This window comes from Phycodurus eques, chromosome 13 (genome assembly GCF_024500275.1).
Source record: "Phycodurus eques isolate BA_2022a chromosome 13, UOR_Pequ_1.1, whole genome shotgun sequence".
Lineage (NCBI taxonomy): Eukaryota > Metazoa > Chordata > Actinopteri > Syngnathiformes > Syngnathidae > Phycodurus > Phycodurus eques.
Genome location: NC_084537.1, coordinates 3,114,597 through 3,134,316, shown reverse-complemented (window position 1 = coordinate 3,134,316; position 19,720 = coordinate 3,114,597). Strand labels below are relative to the sequence as shown.

The window sequence follows — 19,720 nt, the reverse complement described above, 5'->3', positions numbered from 1 at the left end:
GTTTCATGACCCAGTGCCAATTCCTTTTGGTTTTGTTCTATACTGAAGACATTTGGGTTTCAGATCAAAAGACGAATATGAGACAAAAGTTCAGAATTCTAGTTTTTATTTCATAGTATTTACATCTAGATGTGTTAAACAATTCAGGACAGAGCACCTTTTGTATTGGAACATAATTTATTAAATTAAAGTGAATAACATTTAATATTTGGTGGCATAACCCTTACTTGCAATAACTGCATCAAGCCTGCGACCCATGGACTTCCCCACACTGTTGCATTCTTCATTTGAAATGCTTTTCCAGGCCTTTACTGCAGCCTCTTTCAGTTCTTTTTTTATTTCTCCTTTTCGTCTCCGCTTCAGGAGGTAAATACATGCTCTATTGGGTTAAGGTCCAGTGATTCACTTGGCCAGTCTAAGACCTTCCACTTTTTCCTCCTGATGAAGTCCTTTGTTGTGTTGGTAGTGTGTTTTGGGTCAATGTCTTGTTGCATGATGAAGCTTCTCCCCATTAGTTTGGATGGTGAGCCAAGATGGCGCCTCAGTAACGTGCTCTCTGGTATAGTTTTTGTGTTTTTCGTCCGTCTTTGGAGACCTTACACGACTCACTGACACAAGGGGAGACCTGCTAACCATCAAGGAGGCTACTCCGGACTTTCTGTCACCAACTTTCGCAAATCCGCTCAGTTTTTTTCCCCCGAGTTACTCACCGGAGCGGCGTCCGCGGTTTTCAGCGCATGGAGACGGAAGCGGCGCCACAGAGGGAAGCGAGCCGGCATTCAGGCGAAACTCCGCAAGCGCGGACACAGATTGGCGTTCCCGTCGATCCACCTTGCGAATGTACGCTCCCTACCCAACAAAATGGACGAGCTTCATCTTCTGTTAAAGACCAGTAAAGACTTCGGAGGTTCCGCGGCCATGTGTTCACGGAGACCTGGCTTTGCGACGCTGTACCCGATGGCGCCGTCATGCTTCCCGGCCTCCACATTCATCGAGCGGACCGTGACATGGAATCATCGGGGAAAACAAAGGGCGGCGGGATATGCCTCTATATCAACGAAATATGGTGTACGGACGTCACGGACCTCAGGACACACTGCAGCCCGCATTTGGAGTCGCTGTTTTTGAACTGTAAACCATTGTACTCGCCACGTGAGTTCGCATCATTCATACTGGCTGGAGTCTACATTCCGCCTCAAGCTAACACGAACACCGCATTGCTAACGCTCGCCGAACAAGTCAACGAAATTGGAAAAAAAAACACCCGGACTCACCCCTCATTATTCTCGGGGACTTTAACAAAGCTAAACTCAACCACGCACTCCCTAAATACAAGCAGCACATCGACTGTCCTACCAGGGAAAAATAATACTTTAGACCACTGCTACACTACTTTAAAAAACGCATACCGTGCTATACCTCGTGCAGCCCTGGGCTCGTCTGATCACTGCTTAATTCACTTAATACCGACGTACAGACAAGAACTTAAATGCGCAAAGCCTACAGTGACAAAGTGGACCAATGAAGCCAAGATGGAACTTCAAAGCGGTTTAGACTGCACAGACTGGAGTGTCTTTGAAAATTCAGCTGGCAGCCTGGATGAATATACGGTCACTCTTACATCCTATATCAGTTTCTGTGAAGATGTGTGTGTGTACCAACAATCATTTCGCACATTCAACAACAAGAAGCCGTGGTTCACTGCTAAACTTAAGCAGCTTCGCCAAGCTAAGGAAGATGCATATCAGAGCGGGGACAGGGCCCTGTATAATCGAGCTAGAAACCAGCTGACTAAAGAAATTAACATTGCAAAGAGGAACTATGCAGCAAAGTTGGGAAAAACAGTTTAGCGCAAACGACTCTAAATCAGTCTGGTATGCATTCCAATCGCTGACTAATTACAAGCGACGATCCCCTCAAGCTGAGAACAATAGCACACTAGCCAACGACTTGAATACCTCCTACTGCAGATTTGAAAAGGACACTTTCACTGAATTCCTTTCATCCAAGCTTCTCCAGCTCAGCGTCTCACCTTCCATCTGCCAGTGGATTTACAGCTTTCTGACGGGCAGGTGAGGCTGGGGGAGGTCACCTCATCCACACGCAGCATCAGCACTGGGGCGCCCCAAGGTTGTGTCCTCGCTCCGCTGCTCTTCTTTCTCTACACGAACGACTGCACCTCAGCAAACCCGACTGTCAAACTCCTGAAGTTTGCAGATGACACCACTGTCATCGGCCTCATCAAGGACTGTGACGAGTCTGCATATCGACATCACAGTCTGGTTTGGTGCTGCTACAAAAAAGGACAAACTCCGACTGCAACGGACAATCAAAACTGCTGAAAGGATTGTTGGTACCCCCCTACCCACCATTGAGGACTTGCACACTGCCAGAACTAAGACAAGGGTGTGCAAAATCCTCTCGGACCCTCCGCACCCCGGTCACCAGCTCTTCCAGCTCCATTCCCTCAGGTAGGCGCTACCGATCAATGCAAACTAGAGCAGCTCCAAATACCGGAGTCAAATTCCTTGTGTTTTTTGGACATACTTGGCAAATAAAGATGATTCTGATTCTGATCCATCCATTTTCTGAGCCGGTTCTCCTCACTAGGGTCGTGGGCGTGCTGGAGCCTATCCCAGCTATCATCGGGCAGGAGGCGGGGTACACCCTGAACTGGTTGCCAGCCAATCGCAGGGCACATACAAACAAACAATCATTCGCACTCACATTCACACCTACGGGCAATTTAGAGTCTCCAATTAATGCATGTTTTGGGAATGTGGGAGGAAACCGGAGTGCCCGGAGAAAACCCACGCAGGCTGGGGGAGAACATGCAAACTCCACACAGGCGGGGCCGGGGATTGAACCCTGGTCCTCAGAACTGTGAGGCAGACGCTCTAACCAGTCCCCAGCGTGCCGCCAGTTTGGATACATATTTCTGTAAATTGCCAGACAAAATGATTTTGTAGACTTAAGAATTCATTCTGCTGCTACCATCATATCAGTTAAATCCTCAATAAAGACTAGTGAGCCCGTTCCAGTATCAGCCATGCAAACTGAAGCCATGATATTACCTCCACCATGCTTCACAGATGAGCTTGTGTGTTTAGGATCACAAACAGGTCCTTTCTTCTCCATACCTTGGCCTTTCCATCACTTTGGTAGAGCCTAATCTAGGTCTCATCAGTCCATAAAATTTTGTTCCAAAGGTTTCGTGGCTCATCTCTATACTTCTTTGCAAAACCCAATCTGGCCTTCTGATTCTTTTTGCTGATGAGTAGTTGGCATCTTGTGGTATGACCTGTATATTTCTTCTCTCGAAGTCTTCTTCGAAAAGTGGGTTGTGATACCTTCACCCCTGCCCTGGTCGGCAGAGATGTCACTGACTTTTGTCTGGTATTTTATTCCCCCCCCCCCCTTCTCCCAGATTCAAAATAGTTTGATTTTCTCCCATAGACAGCATTCTGGTCTTCATGTTGTTTGCTTAACAGCAAATGCAGTTTTCATAGGTGAAACCCAAAGCCGAAATCAAGCACTAGCTAATGCATAGGTGTCAAACTCAAGGCGGGGGCCAGATGTGGCGGGCCACATCATTGTATGTGGCGGGTCACATCATTGTATTTGCGAAAGCAAATCATGCTTGTCATCTTCTGTGATTTTTATTTTTTTTATTTTTTTTATTTTTTTTATTTTTTTTATTTTTATTTTTTTTGCTAAAATCTGTACCCAAATTCCAAAATTGTCATAATAATAATGTTGAGATATTGCATTTTTCTGTTTTGGAAACCTTCTTCTACAGTAACTTAAACAATACTTGAACAAACTATTATCCTTGTCTTCTGTTTTCAAAACTAGTTATCCCTCAATTTGTTGTCCATCCATCCATCCATCCTTTTTCTACTGCTTATCTGAGGTCGGGTCGCGGGGGCAGTAGCTTTAGCAGGGACCCCCAGACTTCCCTCTCCCCAGCCACTTCATCAATCTCTTCTGGGGGATTCCGAGGCGTTACCAGGCCAGCCGAAGGATGTAGTCTCTCCAGCGTGAACCACAGCTCATGACCATAGGTGAGGGTAGGAACGTAGATCGACCGGTAAATCGAGAGCTTCGCCTTTCAGCTTAGCTCCTTCTTTACCACAACGGATCGATACAAAGTTCGCATCACTGCAGACGCTGCACCGATCCGCCTGTCGATCTCCCGTTCCATTCTTCCCTCACTCATGAACAAGACCCCAAGATACTTGAACTCCTCCACTTGGGGCAGGATCTCATCCCCGACCTGGAGAGGGCACGCCACACTTTTCCGACTGAGGACTATGGTCTCAGATTTGGAGGTGCTGATTCTCATCACAGCCGCTTCACACTCGCTGCGAACTGCTCCAGTGAGAGTTTGAGGTCACGGCTTGATGAAGACAACAGAACCACATCATCTGGAAAAAGCAGAGATGCAATACTGAGGCCACCAAACCGGACCCCCTCTACGCCTCCGCTGCACTGAGAAATTCTGTCCATAAAAGTTATGAACAGAATCGGCTTAGCTCCTGTCCATAAAAGTTATGAACAGAATCGGAGAGAACGAGCAACCTTGGTGGAGTGCAACTCTCACCGGAAACGAGTCTGACTTTCTGCCAGCAATGTGGAACAAACTCTGACACCGGTCGTACAAGGACCGAACAGCCCCTATCAGGGGGTTTGGTACCCCATACGACCGAAGCACCCCCCACAGGACTCCCCGATGTACACGGTCGAACGCCTTCTCCAAGTCCACAAAACACATGTAGACTGGTTGGGCGAACTCCCATGCACCCTTGAGGACCCTGCCAAGGGTGTAGAGCTGGTCCACTGTTCCACGGCCAGGACGAGAACCACACTGCTCCTCCTGAATCTGAGATTCAACTTCCCGACGCACCATCCTCTCCAGCACTCCCGAATAGACCTTACCAGGGAGGCTGAGGAGTGTGATTGCCCTGTAGTTGGAACACACCCTCCGGTCCCCCTTCTTAAAAAGGGGGACCACCACCCCAGTCTGCCAATCCAGACGCACTGTCCCCGATGTCCACGCGATGTTGCAGAGACGTGTTAACCAGGACAGCCCTACAACATCCAGAGCCTTTAGGAACTCCGGGCGAATCTCATCCACCCCCGGGGCCCTGCCACCGAGGAGCTTTTTAACTACCTCGGTGACCTCAACCCGAGAGATAGGAGAGCCCGCCTCAGAGAACCCAGACTCTGCTCCCTCACGGGAAGGCGTGTCGGTGAAATTGAGGAGGTCTTCGAAGTATTCTCCCCACCGGCTCACAACGTCCCGAGTCGAGGTCAGCACCTCCCCATCCCCACTATACACATGGTTGGTGGTGCACTGCTTTCCCCTCCTGAGACGCCGGATGGTTGACCAGAATTTCTTTGAAGCCGTCCGGAAGTCTTTCTCCATGGCCTCACCGAACTCCCATGCCCGAGTTTTTGCTTCAGCGACCACCAAAGCTGCATTCCGCTTGGCCAGCCGGTACCCATCAGCTGCCTCAGGAGTTCTACAGGCCAAAAAGGTCCGATAGGACTCCTTCTTCAGCTTGACGGCATCCTTCACCGTTAGTATCCACCTTTTGATATTTAAATTTTCTATAAAATCCACGACTTGTATCGTGTGTGTGGGCGTGTTTGAGTTTGGGACAATAACCTCTGGAAGTCAAGGACTCAAGTTTCTAAAGTGTAGCCACCTTCCGAATAAGAGACTGGTTTCTCGTCGCTTCGTGGTGCCCCTCATATATCAAATAGCTTGATTTATAACGCTGTGTCCACCAAGGGGTTTGGGAATTGCCACCACGACAGGCACCAACCACCTTACGGCCACAGCTCCGGTCGGCCGCCTCAACAATGGAGGCGCGGAACATGGTCCACTCGGACTAGATGTCCCCTGCGTCCCCCGGAACATGAGGAAAGTTCTGCCGGAGGTGGGAGTTGAAACTCCTTCTGACAGGGGATTCCGCCAGACGTTCCCAGCAGACCCTCACAATACGTTTGAGCCTGACGCGTCGGACCGGCATCTTCCCCCACCATCGGAGCCAACTCACCACCAGGTGGTGATCAGTTGACAGCTCTGCCCCTCTCTTTACCCGAGTGGCCAAGACATGCGGCCGCAAGTCCGATGACACGACCACAAAGTCTATCATTGAACCGCGACCTAGGGTGTCCTGGTGCCAAGTGCACGTGTGGACACCCTTATGCTTTAACATGGTGTTTGTTATGGACAATCCGTGATGAGCACAGAAGTCCAATAACAGAACACCGCTCGAGTTCTGATCGGGGTGGGGGGGCGTTCCTCCCAATCACGCCCTTCCAGGTCTCAGTGTCATTGCCCACGTGAGCATTGAAGTCCCCCAGCAGAACGATGGAGTCCCCAGCGGGAGCGCTCTCCAGCACCCCCCTCCATGGACTCCAAAAAGGGTGGGTACTCTGAACTGCTGTTTGGTGTATAGGCACAAACAACAGTCAGGCCCCGTTCCCCCACCCGAAGGCGGAGAGAGGCTACCCTCTCGTCCACCGGGGTGAACCCCAATGTACAGGCGCCGAGCCGGGGAGCAATAAGTATACCCACACCTGCTCGGCGCCTCTCACCGTGGGCAACTCCAGAGTGGAAGAGGGTCCAACCCCTCTTGAGAGGACTGGTACCAGAGCCCAAGCTGTGCGTGGAGGCGAGTCCGACTAGATCTAGTCGGAACGTCTCGACCTCACACACTAGCTCGGGCTCCTTCCCTGCCAGAGAGGTGACATTCCACGTCCCTAGAGCCAGCTTCTGTAGCCGGGGATCGGATCGCCAAGGTCCCCGCCTTCGGCCACTGCCTTCGGCCACTGCCTTGCTCGCACTGCACCCGACCCCTATGGCCCCTCCCACAGGTGGTGAGCCCATGGGAAGGGGGGCCCATGTTACCCTTTCAGGTTGTTACCCTTTCGGGCCCCATGGGTGCAGGCCCGGCCACCAGGCGTTTGCCTTCGACCCCCACCTCCAGGCCTGGCACCAGAGGGGTGCCCCAGTGACCCGCGTCCGGGCAAGTGAAACCTGAATCTATTAATTGTATTCGTCATAGGGGTTTTTGGAGCCGTGCTTTGTCTGTTCCCTCACCTAGGACCTGTTTGCCATGGGTGACCCTGCCAGGGGCATAAGCAATGAATCTAAAAGGCATCACCTGAGCAACTAGAAACAGCCACCCGTCACATGTTCCAATACTTTTGCTCATTTGAAAAGTGGGTGGGTTAAAACAAAAGGTGCTCTCTCCTGAGTTGTTTAACACACCTAGATGTAAATACCATGAAATAAAGGCTGGAATTCTGAACCTTTATCTCAGTCATCTTTTGATCTGAAACCCAAATATCTTCAGTATATAACAAAAACAAAGGAATTGACTTTGCCGTTCGAATGCTTTTTGAGGGGACCGTATGGGTGATTCTCACGAAATTAGATTTATGAGATGGTATGAAGCATTTTTATGGTAAGTTGATGCTATCAAAATAATGATAACATTATAAACATCTTTATTTACTATTTTGCTCATGGTATCAAATAACCATTAATACACACTTATTTTTTCACTTTTAAGGTTACATTTCTCATTCCCTCAACGTGTCTATAGCTAGATTTGGTTCTATGAGATCAAAATACTGTTAATTAATAAAGATTTTAAAAAGAATAAACTTTTATGCATGTTATAATGTAAACAGTTACAGTGAAGAAACGTCGTATTTAGTGATCACTGGCAAATGTGAAAATAATAAGGAATAGAAATGTGTCCAAGACCAATTTTCTCATTCTCCGCAACAAATTTCAATCATTGTTTATGTCCTTGAAGGAACTTACATTTGCAAGGAATTTTGTTGGATGGGACAGTATTGACTGTAACACTCAAGATGGCTACCGGGTAAGGAGTTAATTTCTTCTTTCCAGATAAAATTTTGATTATATTAGTGCCTATACAACTTTTTAGCTCTGATTACCGAAATGTGAAGTTTTGGAAAACAATTTCCGTTTTAATTTTTTTTATTAGTATATACCCTACTGTGGTCTTAACACAAACCGCGAAGAAAAGTTTAGCTAGCCCACATGGTGCTTCCACAGTTAGCATTAAACTTCAATGTCACTCATCCGTCGCAACACCATTATCGTTCACGCAACAATTTTGGGCCTGTTGCGGTGGAGAGAGTCAATGTTTCGGTGATGAGAAACAAGGGAATAAAGGAGGGAAATGCATAATATTGCTTGCTCATTTCCATATACAGGAAGTCTTCGAGTTACGACGTACTCGACCTATGGCGTTTCTACTTTACGACGCCTGTGCCTCGTCCGCCATTTTGTCCCCAGCACCATAGTGTTTCTGCTTACTAGTGCATAGTGCTTGTCTGTGTTTGTGCGCCGGGAGTATCTTTGCCTTTTTCGCCCTCCTTTTTTTTCACACGTTCAGCAGTAATGGTAAGTACAGCATCTTATTTTTTTTAATTTTAATGTATTTTAGTTTCTTTATACAAAGTGTTAACCTTTCCTGCTACGGTCACCTGACCATGGTCGGGAGACGCAGGGGAGACACGTTCTCCAGAGCCGAGGTTGTCCTCGGGGTTAACTCCCTTCTCTCGTTGCACAGCTTTGCTTAGAGGTGGCAACATTAAAGGGACGAAGCACCGATTTGCTGCTTTACTGGCTTTATTAGCTCCTCTGCACATTCAACGTCAACGGGTCCTCCGCTAATCGCTAGTCTTCCCCGGTCGCCGTCACTACACTTTCCACTGTACACACTTGCACCTGCGCGCGCTCCTACCTCCTTCACACTTCCGTCTCACTCACACATCGACGCACACGCCCACACACACTGAGCTTGGTGTCACAATCACGTGGGACAATACCCGTAACAGAAGTATTTCGATGTAAATTTCAACTTTAACGGTGAAATTCAGGTTACGTCGCCAACCTAGGGATGGAACTCGTTTGTAAGTCGAGGACTTCCTGTATAACATATTTATCACATTTAACACTTTTTGAACAGATTGTGTAATAAGTCATCTATTACAACCCAGCCAGCCTGGTGGGCTATTAAAAATGTGGATACAGGAGAGGCTACCTACTATAATTTGTCTGACTAAATAGTTTTGCATTAGTACAATCTATTTCCACCTTTCTTTCTGTATTTGTCTTTTTAATGAAATGTTACATAAGTATGGAATTTTGTTGCAGGCAAGCTTCAGTTGAAAAGAAGAAGACAGCAGCTAAAGAGAGGCTGGCAAAGCATAGGGCAGCCATTTTTTTTTTTACGATCCAATTTCACTTGAGGAATACAAAAGAAAAGAGAGAGAGAGGTTAGGGTGTTTACAGGGGAAAATATAATTTGGGTTAGGTTGACCAACACTTGTACCACCACTCGAACACCTCCCAAACACACACACAAACAATTTTGATCATAGGCTAAAGTTTTGAAAGGTGAATTTTTGCACTGACACAAATACATTAGAATTTTTCCCCTTCTCCAGGTATCGAAAACGTAAGGAAGCTGGTAAACTGAAAACACAGGATCTGTATGGTAGACAGAAAATGAAAAAAAAAAAGCAACGGAGGAATAATTCAGCAAAGTATTACAAAAAGAAAAAGGAACAGCAGTTACTTCTGGATTTAACACCAAAATCTTGTGTAAGTGAGAGAGAATTGTGAGAATGAAGAAATAGAAAGATGGGAACTGGATAGAAATCTGATCAAAACAGCAACCAGAACACCAGAAGAAAGCGTAGAAAAACGTTTGGGAAGAACCAGGCCAATGGAGGCTTCCACCCTACGGAGAACACTGCAAGAAAAAAAATAGAGAGCAGTCATCAAAGACGACTTTGTTGACTGTGTTCATTTTTGTTTTTTTAATTCCATCCTAACAGTTGACATCAACAAAACCAGGAGTCATCAATACACGAGAGATGTCTTGCTTTTGAGGGGAAAACTGCACGTGCTTTCGTTCAGTGTGCCATGTGTTGTTTGACTGAGGAGAAGCGGAACCTGACAGCACCAAGGCCACCATTGAGGTTCGGCAATGGGTCCTGGTCGAGTATGATGGTGACTTGTTCCCCGGTACAGTCACACAGGTGAATTACATTTCAAGATTTCTGTTAATATGTCTCTCCAGTTATATTATTGCTGTTCAGAATAAAATTGTAGAGACCATAAAATATTTTCTTAAAACAGATTGCCGAAGAGCAGTACGAAGTGGACACCATGACTCGTGTTGGGGAAAACCGCTTCTATGTCCCGAGCATCAGATATCCAGAAGAGAAGGTCTGGTTCTATTGTCAGGAGATACGGGACATAATCCCAGAACCCCTTCTTGCCGCCGCCACTGCTAGACACTTCTGCGTCCTACCAGACATATGGGCAAAAAACAAAAAATGCTAATGAATAAGGTACAGGTGGGAAGGAAAGGTGATTGGTAAAAGCAGCTGTTCCATTTAATGTTTAAGTTGTTTGACGAACTTGGTCATAAATATTGTAGTTGTTGCTATTCAAATTCTTCAAATGAAATCATTCTCAGGTGTTTGATAGAATGTCATGACTAGCGGTACAGTGTAGACTACAAGAAATAATTGTTTATTAAGATTGTATGTTGTACTGTGATGTTTATGAGAAAAGTAAATACTCTTTACGAAATAAATATCCTTCTAAAAATGGTATGCGTTTGATTTGTCAAATATGGTTAGGTATCAGAACCATTGTCTCATTTCCGAAATATTGATCCTCATTACCGACATGGCATGCTCATTACCCCAACATGGACTTTTTTTTTTAATGAATTCAGTAAGAATTTTATTGTCATGGTTTGTTTTAAAATGTATGAACAGACTATAAAATACTAATTATTTAATGCCTGCTACATAAAAAAAAACAAAAAAACACCTGTCTTATTTTTTAACAAAGCAATTCAATAAGTCAGTCAATAAATCAGTACAATTGTTTTGGTAATGAAAGATATAAGGAAATTACAAAAAATTTTAAATATGAAAAATTAATCTCTATAGAGTTATGCACATCTTTGAGCATGAGTAATAAAGATATACTTTAACATTGCCGAAAATGTTTAACCCTATATTTTTAATGTAATGCAATGTTGCGGTAATGAGATTTTTTTTACGGACTTTATCTGAAAAAATAAAAAAAAAAACATACAGGAAATATTTAAAACCTCTAAAAATATGTTTTATAGTTATTTCAGACCCTAATTGTGTCTGTACAAAAGGGCATTTTAAAATCCTCGTGCTGGACTTTCGTGAGAATCACCCACATATCGGTCTGTCTGTCTATCTATCTATCTTGTCTCTCTATCTATAATTAAAATAAATGTTACCTCCCCTGTCAAAATACTGAAAGAGCTGTGTTTTCTTTCATGGAGGATGTGTGTATGCACAAGCTTGTGACAGTCATTTATGAATGTTGGAACAGAGAGCTATTAACTTGTAAATTACTTGAATCCCTTCCTTTTACATTCTTCTTTAGAGACAATCAGTGTGGATCAGGCTGTGGCACAAGCCTTCAGACTCCGTGCATACCAAGATGTCATTGTTAATGTTGTTGACCCAAAGGTTTGTTAACTTAATTTCTCGTTGTACAATTGCTTTGAAAAGTATTATCAGAATGGTCTTTATCGGACAAGTATTTTCAAAACGCACAAGGAATATATTATGCATTATACCCCTTGAACTTCTCCACATTTTGTCACATTAAAACCACAAATGTAAACGTGCTGTATAATTGTGGAAGGAAAATGATACATGGGTTTAAAATAATGTTTAAAATAAATGTCTGAAAGGTTTGGCCGACCTCCAGTAGAACTTTGACCACGACTTTTCATTTGTTGGGCTATTATTTTGGAATAGTAGTAGGAGTAAAAAATCGAATTGATTCGTTATTTGCTCATTTGCGTCCTTACAAATAACGAGTGGGAATATACACCCCGAGTCTCAGCCTTAGAATCAAGGTAACTCAACTCAAGTGAAGTACTTTTGACTTGGCATCATGTAGTTTGCTTCGAGGAGTTGGATCAGATCTCAGAAGATTTTCTTCACAACCAGGTAGATGGGTATCAGGCCTTTAGCAATCTAACATGCACTGTGGCTTCTGTGATTTTATTTAAAAATAAATAAATAAATAATAATTATTTCATAATGTTTTTCATTTTTTTTTCCCCCCCCCGACAAGTTGACATTTTGTCATACTGAGTGACTCGTGCAAAACACTTGTATTTTCGGTTGACTTTGGTTTTTCGTTTTACATTTTGCCCCAGCTTGTTCATTGACTGCGGCATGATGCTTGCGACGAAGATGCAACTTCTATTTCAGGCACGGCAATCTCGCCTTTTTCCTACTCCATCTTCAAACCAGCGATTGTGTTAAATAACTAGTAATGCACCGATATGTTTCGGCTGAAAATGGCCCAAAAGTGCATCTAGGTTTCAGACTGAAAGACTTTGGTCACTGAAACAAAATGGCCAAAATAGCATATTGTATTGACACAAGCTTTAAGCTTTGCCGCAACAGATGCGCGTAATCTAATCTTAAATTAAATCAATGTTTTTCATGAGGAATGGCCAAAAGGGCTATGCAGACTATCCAATTGAATTGACTAAGCGGTGACTATTTTACACACAACTTGAATCAGAATAATCTTTAGTAGCAGATGCTACTCTAGCATGAGTGGCCAGTATTGGTCAACAACCGATATGCAAATAGTGCAGCGTGGCGAGACAACTACAGTGAGTGCACGAGTAATATATAATTGGCCCCACAGAAATGTGACAACAAACTCAAGTCAAAAAATTGCCAGCATATTGTAATGGAATTGTAGATTAGGTGTTTAAGAAGTTGATTGCAAGAGGGAAGAAGCTGTTGGAATGTCTGCTAGTTCTAGTTTGCATTGATCGGTAGCGCCTACCTGAGGGAAGGAGCTGGAAGATCTGGTGACCGGGATGCGGAGGGTCCGAGAGGATTTTGCACGCTCTTGTCTTCTGGCAGCGTTCAAGTCCTCAAGTGTGGGTAGATGGGTACCGACAATCCTTTCAGCAGTTTTGATTGTCCATTGCAGTCGGCGTTTGTCCTTTTTTGTAGCAGCACCAAACCAGACCGTGATGGAAGAACACAGGACTGATTCGATGACCGCTGTGTAGAACTGCCTCAGCAGCTCCTGTGGCAGGCTGTGCTTTCTCAGAAGCCGCTGGAAGTACATCCTCTGGTGGGCCTTTTTGAGGACGGAGTTGATGTTGGTCGTCCACTTCAGGTCCTGAGAGATTGTAATTCCTAGGAACTTGAAGGTCTCGACGGTTGACACAAGGCAGCTGGACAACGTGAGGGGCAGGATGCCTCCTGAAGTCCACGATCATCTCTACAGTCTTGAGCGTGTTCAGCTCCAGGTTGTGTCGGCCGCACCACAGCTCCAGCCGCTCCACTTCCTGTCGATATGCACACTCGTCACCGTCATTGATGAGGCCGATGACAGTGGTGTCATCTGCAAACTTCAGGAGTTTGACAGTCGGGTGCGCTGAGGTGCAGTCGTTCGTGTAGAGAGAGAAGAGCAGCGGAGAGAGGACACAACCTTGGGGCGCCTTAGTGCTGATGCTGCGTGTGGATGAGGTGGCCTCCCCAGCCTCACCTGCTGTGTCCTGCCCGTCAGAAACCTGTAAATCCACTGGCAGATGGCAGGTGAGACGCTGAGCTGGAGAAGCTTGGATGAAAGGAGTTCAGGGATGATGGTGTTGAACGCTGAGCTGAAGTCCACGAACAGGATCCTCGCGTAGGTCCCTGCACTGTCAAGGTGTTCTAGGATGAAATGCAGTCCCATGTTGACTGCATCATCCGCAGACCTGTTCGCTTGGTAGGCAAACTGCAGGGGACCTGTGACGCTCTTGAGGTGGTCCAGCACGAGATGTTCAAAAGACTTCATAACCACAGATGTCAAGGCGACAGGCCTGTAGTCATTTAGACCCAAGATTACAGGTTTCTTGGGGACTGGAATGATGGTGGAGCATTTCAGATCTTTTCACTCAGATCTATTGAAGATCTGAGTGAAGACTGGCGCGAGCTGGTCCGCACAGACTTTGAGGCAGGATGGGGCCACATGGTCTGGGCCTGCCAGTTTGTTAAATCTTTTGTTGTTTGAAGATGCGTCTCACATCCTGTTCATGGATGGTTAACGCAGAAGTCAGAGGTGTGATTGTGTTCGGTGGTGGGGCCGGGTGGGTGTGGGGTGTGAAAGTGTCCTTTTCTTATCTGCAGTAGAAGGTATTCAAGTCGTTGGCTAGTGTGCTATTGTTCTCAGCTTGGGGGGATCGTCGCTTATTAGTCAGCGATTGGAATGCATGCCAGACTGATTTAGAGTTGTTAGCGCTAAACTGTTTTTCCAACTTTGCTGCATAGTTCCTCTTTGCAATGTTAATTTCTATAGTCAGCTGGTTTCTAGCTCGATTATACAGAGCCCTGTCCCCGCTCTGATATGCGTCCTCCTTAGCTTGGCGAAGCTGCTTAAGTTTAGCAGTGAACCACGGCTTGTTGTTGTTGAAAGTGCAAAATTACTTTGTTGGTACACAGACCTCTTAACAGAAACTGATATAGGATGTGACAGTGTCCGTATATTCATCCAGGCTGCCAGCTGAATTTTCAAAGACACTCCAGTCTGTGCAGTCTAAACAGCTTTGAAGTTCCATCTTTGCTTAATTGGTCCACTTTTTCACTGTTTTCACTGTAGGCTTTGCGCATTTAAGTTCTTGCCTGTACGTCGGTATTAAGTGAATTAAGCAGTGATCAGACGAGCCCACTGCTGCACGAAGTTTGGCACGTTATGCGTTTTTTAGTGTAGTATAGCAGTGGTCCAAAATGTTATTTTTCCTGGTAGGACAGTCGATGTGCAGCTTGTATTTCGGGAGTTTGTGGTTGAGTTTAGCTTTGTTAAAGTCCCCGAGAATAATGAGGGGTGAGTCCGGGTATTTTTTTTTTCAATTTCGTTGACTTGTTCGGCGAGCGTTAACAGTGTTTGTGTTAGCTTGAGGCGGGATGTACGCGCCAGCCAGAATGAATGATGCAAACTCACGCGGCAAGTAGAATGGCTTACAGTTCAATAACAGCGACTCCAAATGCGGGCTGCAGTGTGTGCTGAACTCCGTGACGTCCGTACACCATTTTTCGTTGATATAGAAGCATATCCCGCCGCCCTTTGTTTTCCCCGATGTTTCCATGTCGCGGTCTGCTCGGTGAATATGGAAGCCGGGAAGTATGACGGCGCCATCGGGTACAGCGTTGCATAGCACTCCGTAAAGCACATGGTGGCGGAACGTCCGAAGTCTTTACTGGTCTTTAACAGAAGATGAAGCTCATCCATTTTGCTGGGTAGGGAGCGTACATTCGTGAGGTGGATCGATGGGAACGCCAATCTGTATCCTCTCTTGCGTAGTTTCACCTGGATGCCAGCTTGCTTCCCTCTGTGGCGTCGCCTCCATGTGCCGAAAATGCCACCTGAAGTCCACGATCACCTCTACAGTCATGTGTGTGTATATATATACAGTGGGTACGGAAAGTATTCAGACCTCCTTAAATTTTTCACTCTTTGTTATATTGCAGCCATTTGCTAAAATTATTTAAGTAATTTTTTCCCCCTCAATGTACACACAGCACCCCATATTGACAGGGAAAAAAACACAATTGTTGAAATTTTTGCAATTTATTAAAAAAAAAGAAAAACTGAAATATCACACCGCGAGCCTTGTGAGGATGAGCGGTACAGAAAATGGATAGATGAAATATCACACAGCCATAAGTAGTCATACCCTTTGCTTAGTATTTAGTAGAACCACCCTTTGGAGCTAATACAGCCATAAGTATTTTTGGGAATGATGTAACAAGTTTTTCCACACCTAGATTTGGGGATCCTCTGCCATTCTTCCTTGCAGATCCTCTCCAGTTCTGTCAGGTTGGATGATGAACATTGGTGTACAGCCATTTTCAGGTGTCTCAAGAGATGGGTTTATGTCAGGGCTCTGGCTGGGCCATTCAAGAACAGTCACTGAGTTGTTCAACCCACTCCTTCGTTATTTTAGTTGGGTGCTTAGGGTCATTGTCTTGTTGGAAGGTAAACCTTTGGTCCAGTCTGAGGTCCTGAGCACTTTGGAGAAGGTTTTTGTTCAGGATATCCCAATACTTGGCCAAATTCATCTTTCCTTCAATTGCAACCAGTCGTCCTGTCCCTGCAGCTGAAAAACACATCCATAGCATGATGCTGCCACCATCATAATAATTCACTATTGGGACTGTATTGGACAGGTGATGGGCAGTGCCTGGTTTTCTCCACACATACCGCTTAGAATTAAGGCCAAAAAGTTCTATCTTGGTCTCATCAGACCAGAGAATCTTATTTCACACCATCTTTGAGTCCTTCTGGTGTTTTTTTTTTTTAATAAACTCCATGGGGGCTTTCATGTTTCTTGCACTGAGGAGAGGCTTCCGTCGGGCCACTCTGCCATAAAGCCCCGACTGGTGGAAGGCTGCAATGATGGTTGACTTTCTCGAACTTTCGCCCATCTCCCGACTGCATCTCTGGAGCTCAGCCGCAGTGATCGATGGGTTCTTCTTTACCTCTTTAATTCATTAGCAAATTATGGTGGACATTAAGTATTTGGTCAATAACAAAAGTTTATCTCAATACTTTATATACCCTTTGTTGGCAATGACAGAGGTTAAACGTTTTCTGTAAGCCTTCACAAGGTTTTCACACACTGTTGCTGGTATTTTGGCCCATTCCTCCATACAGATCTCCTCTAGAGCTGTGATATTTTGGGGCTGGCGATGGGCAACACAGACTTTCAACTCCCTCCAAATATTTTCTTTGGGGTTGAGATCTGGATACTGGCTTGGCCACTCCAGGACCTTGAAAGGCTTCTTACGATGCCACTCCTTTGTCGCCCGGGTGGTGTGTTTGGGATCATTGTCATGCTGAAAGACCCAGCCACGTTTCATCTTCAATGCCCTTGCTGATGGAAGGAGGTTTTCACTCAAAATCTCACGATAAATGGCCCCCATTCATTATTTCCTTTACACAGATCAGTCATCCTGGTCCCTTTGCAGAAAAACAGCCCCAAAGCATGATGTTTCCACCCCCATGCTTCACAGTCGGTATGGTGTTCTTTGGATGAAACTCTGCATTCTTTCTCCTCCAAACACGACAGGTTGAGTTTTTACCAAAAAGTTCTAGTTTGGTTTCATCTGACCATATGACACTCTCCCAATCCTTTTCTGGATCATCCTAATCAGTGTTCCCCAACCTTCTTTGCACCGCCGACCGGCTGTGGCGTGCATATATATAATATAAAAAACAAACACGCGCTTTCCTCGCTTCTGCTTCATCCTTCGACGTTCGTGGCGTGCCACTTTGGGCCCGATGCAGGAGTGGGGGTCGGAGTTGTTACAGGCAGCCAGACCAGACTGCAGTTCCGTAGCTCCTCAATGAGAGTAGGCTTCTGCCTGTGTCGAGTAGCAACCTACGACTGTATCTGTATCACAGCGGACTTGGTGCATGAGAGTTAACTGTTGCGATAAACCCGTATTTTAAGTAGGACTCCTGATATAGTGTTGTTTCGTTCGCGAATGTTCCGTTCAAAATAACAAATCATTTCAGGAAACGTAATGAACTGAATTAGTTCATGAAATGATTTTGTTCTTTGAGCTCTGCCGCCATTAGCCAGCCCGCTCGGACTGAAAACTGACGCGTTCGAGCCGGCTAGAACCGGAAACTGAAGCGTTCTGTGCAGTTTCGATGTGTCAATTGAGACGCACAGCTGTTGTGGCGGGGAATAATTTTCAAAATAAAACACAATGTCACACGAATTGCTATACAACAGAAATTATATAAATTGCTCATTCTTTCTCTGCGGCCCAGTAACAACTGCCTCACGGCCCGGTACCGGTCCGCGGACCGGTGGTTGGGGACCACTGATCCAAATGGTCTCTAGCAAACTTCAGACTGGCCTGGACATGTCTGCCACTGCAGGATTTGAGTCCCTGGTGGTGTCGTGTGTTACTGATAGCCTTTGTAACTTTGGTCCCAGCTCTCTGCAGGTCATTCACTGGGTCCCCCCGTGTGGTTCTGGGATTTTTGCTCGCCGTTCTTGTGATAATTTTGTCCTTGAGACCTTCCGTTAAGCCCCAGATCGAGTGAGATTGTCAGTGGTCTTCCATGTTCTAATAATTGCTCCCACAGTTGATCTCTTCCCTCCAAGCTGCTTACAAATTGCAGATTCAGTCTTTCCAGCTTGGTGCAGGTCTACAATTTTGTTTCTGGTGTCCTTTGACAGCTCTTTGGTCTTGGCTATAGTAGAGTTTGGAGTGTGACTGTTTGAGGTTCTGGACAGGTGTCTTTTATACTGATAATGACTTCAAACAGGTGCCATTAATACAGGTAACGAGTGGAGGACAGAGCCTCTTAAAGAAGTTACAGGTCTGTGAGAGCCAGAAATTTAGTTTGTTTGTAGGTGACCAAATACTTATTTTCTGACATAATTTGCTAATAAATTCTTTAAAGATCAACACCATGTTCAAGCATAAGCCTGTCCACGTGCACTTTGCATCAGGACTCGTCCGCAGTTCGATGATCGACTGTTCTCATGTCATTGGACTTGCACCTGCATGTCTTGGACACTCTGGTGAAGAGAGGGGCGGAGCTGTCAACTGATCACCACCTGGTGGTGAGTTGGCTCCGATGGCGGGGGATGATGCCGATCCGACTTGGCAGTCCCAAACGTATCGTGAGGGTCTGCTGGGAACGTCTGGCAGAATCCCCCGTCAGATGGCGTTTCAACTCCCATCTCCGACAGAACTTTGCTCATGTTCCGGGGGGCATCGCGTCCGAGTGGACCATGTTCTGCGCCTCCATTGCTGAGGCGGCTGACCGGAGCTGTGGCCGTAAGGTGGTCGGTGCCTGTCGTGGCGGCAATCCCCAAACCCGTTGGCCGTCAAGCTGAAGGAGTCCTATCTGTGGGACTCCTGAGGCAGCTGATGGGTACGGGCTGGCCAAGCGGAATGCAGCTTTGATGGTCGCTGAAACAAAAAGGAGGAGTTCTGTGAGGCCATGGAGAAAGACTTCCGGACGGCTTCGAGGAAATTCTGGTCCACCATCCTGCGTCTCAGGAGGGGAAAGCAGTGCACCATCAACACTGTGTATAGTGGGGATGGGGCGCTGCTGACCTCGACTCGGGACGTTGTGAGTCGGTGAGGAGAATACTTTGAAGACCTCTTCAATTCCACCGACACGCCTTCCCATGATGAAGCAGAGTCTGGGTTCTCTGAGGCGGGCTCTCCTATCTCTGGGCTTGAGGTCACCGAGGTGGTTAAAAAGCTCCTTGCTGGCAAGGCCCCGGGGTGAATGAGATTCGCCCGGAGCTCCTGAAGGCTCTGGATGTTGTGGGGATGTCCTGGTTGTCACGCCTCTGCAACATCGCGTGGACAAAGGGGACAGTGCCTCTGGATTGGGAGACTGGGGTGGTGGTCCCCCTTTTAAGAAGGGGGACCGGAGGGTGTGTTCCAACTACAGGGGGATCGCACTCCTCAGTCTCCATGGTAAGGTCTGTTCAGGGGTGCTGGAGAGAAGGGTCCGTCGGGAAGTCGAATCTCAGATTCAGGAGGAGCAGTGTAGTTTTCGTCCTGGCTGTGGAACAGTGGACCAGCTCTACACCCTCGG

General features: G+C 46.1%; 1 protein-coding gene across 12 annotated transcripts in view; it reads left to right on the top strand.

Moving 5' to 3' along the window:
* The window catches only part of depdc5 (DEP domain containing 5, GATOR1 subcomplex subunit), a 222,700-nt gene that overhangs the window by 13,136 nt on the left and 189,844 nt on the right, over positions 1–19,720 (top strand). For 5 of the 12 annotated variants that reach the window (XM_061695209.1, XM_061695212.1, XM_061695211.1 and 2 more), the window contains exon 5: positions 11,504–11,589. The exons of 1 other annotated variant lie outside the window; for it this stretch is intronic. In XM_061695209.1, the coding sequence (XP_061551193.1) occupies positions 11,504–11,589 (86 nt within the window). Of the gene's footprint in view, positions 1–7,838; positions 7,908–7,942; positions 10,102–10,201; positions 10,292–11,503; positions 11,590–19,720 lie in introns of those variants that run through there. 6 more of the 12 variants (XM_061695216.1, XM_061695213.1, XM_061695217.1 and 3 more) reach the window with 6 other exon arrangements.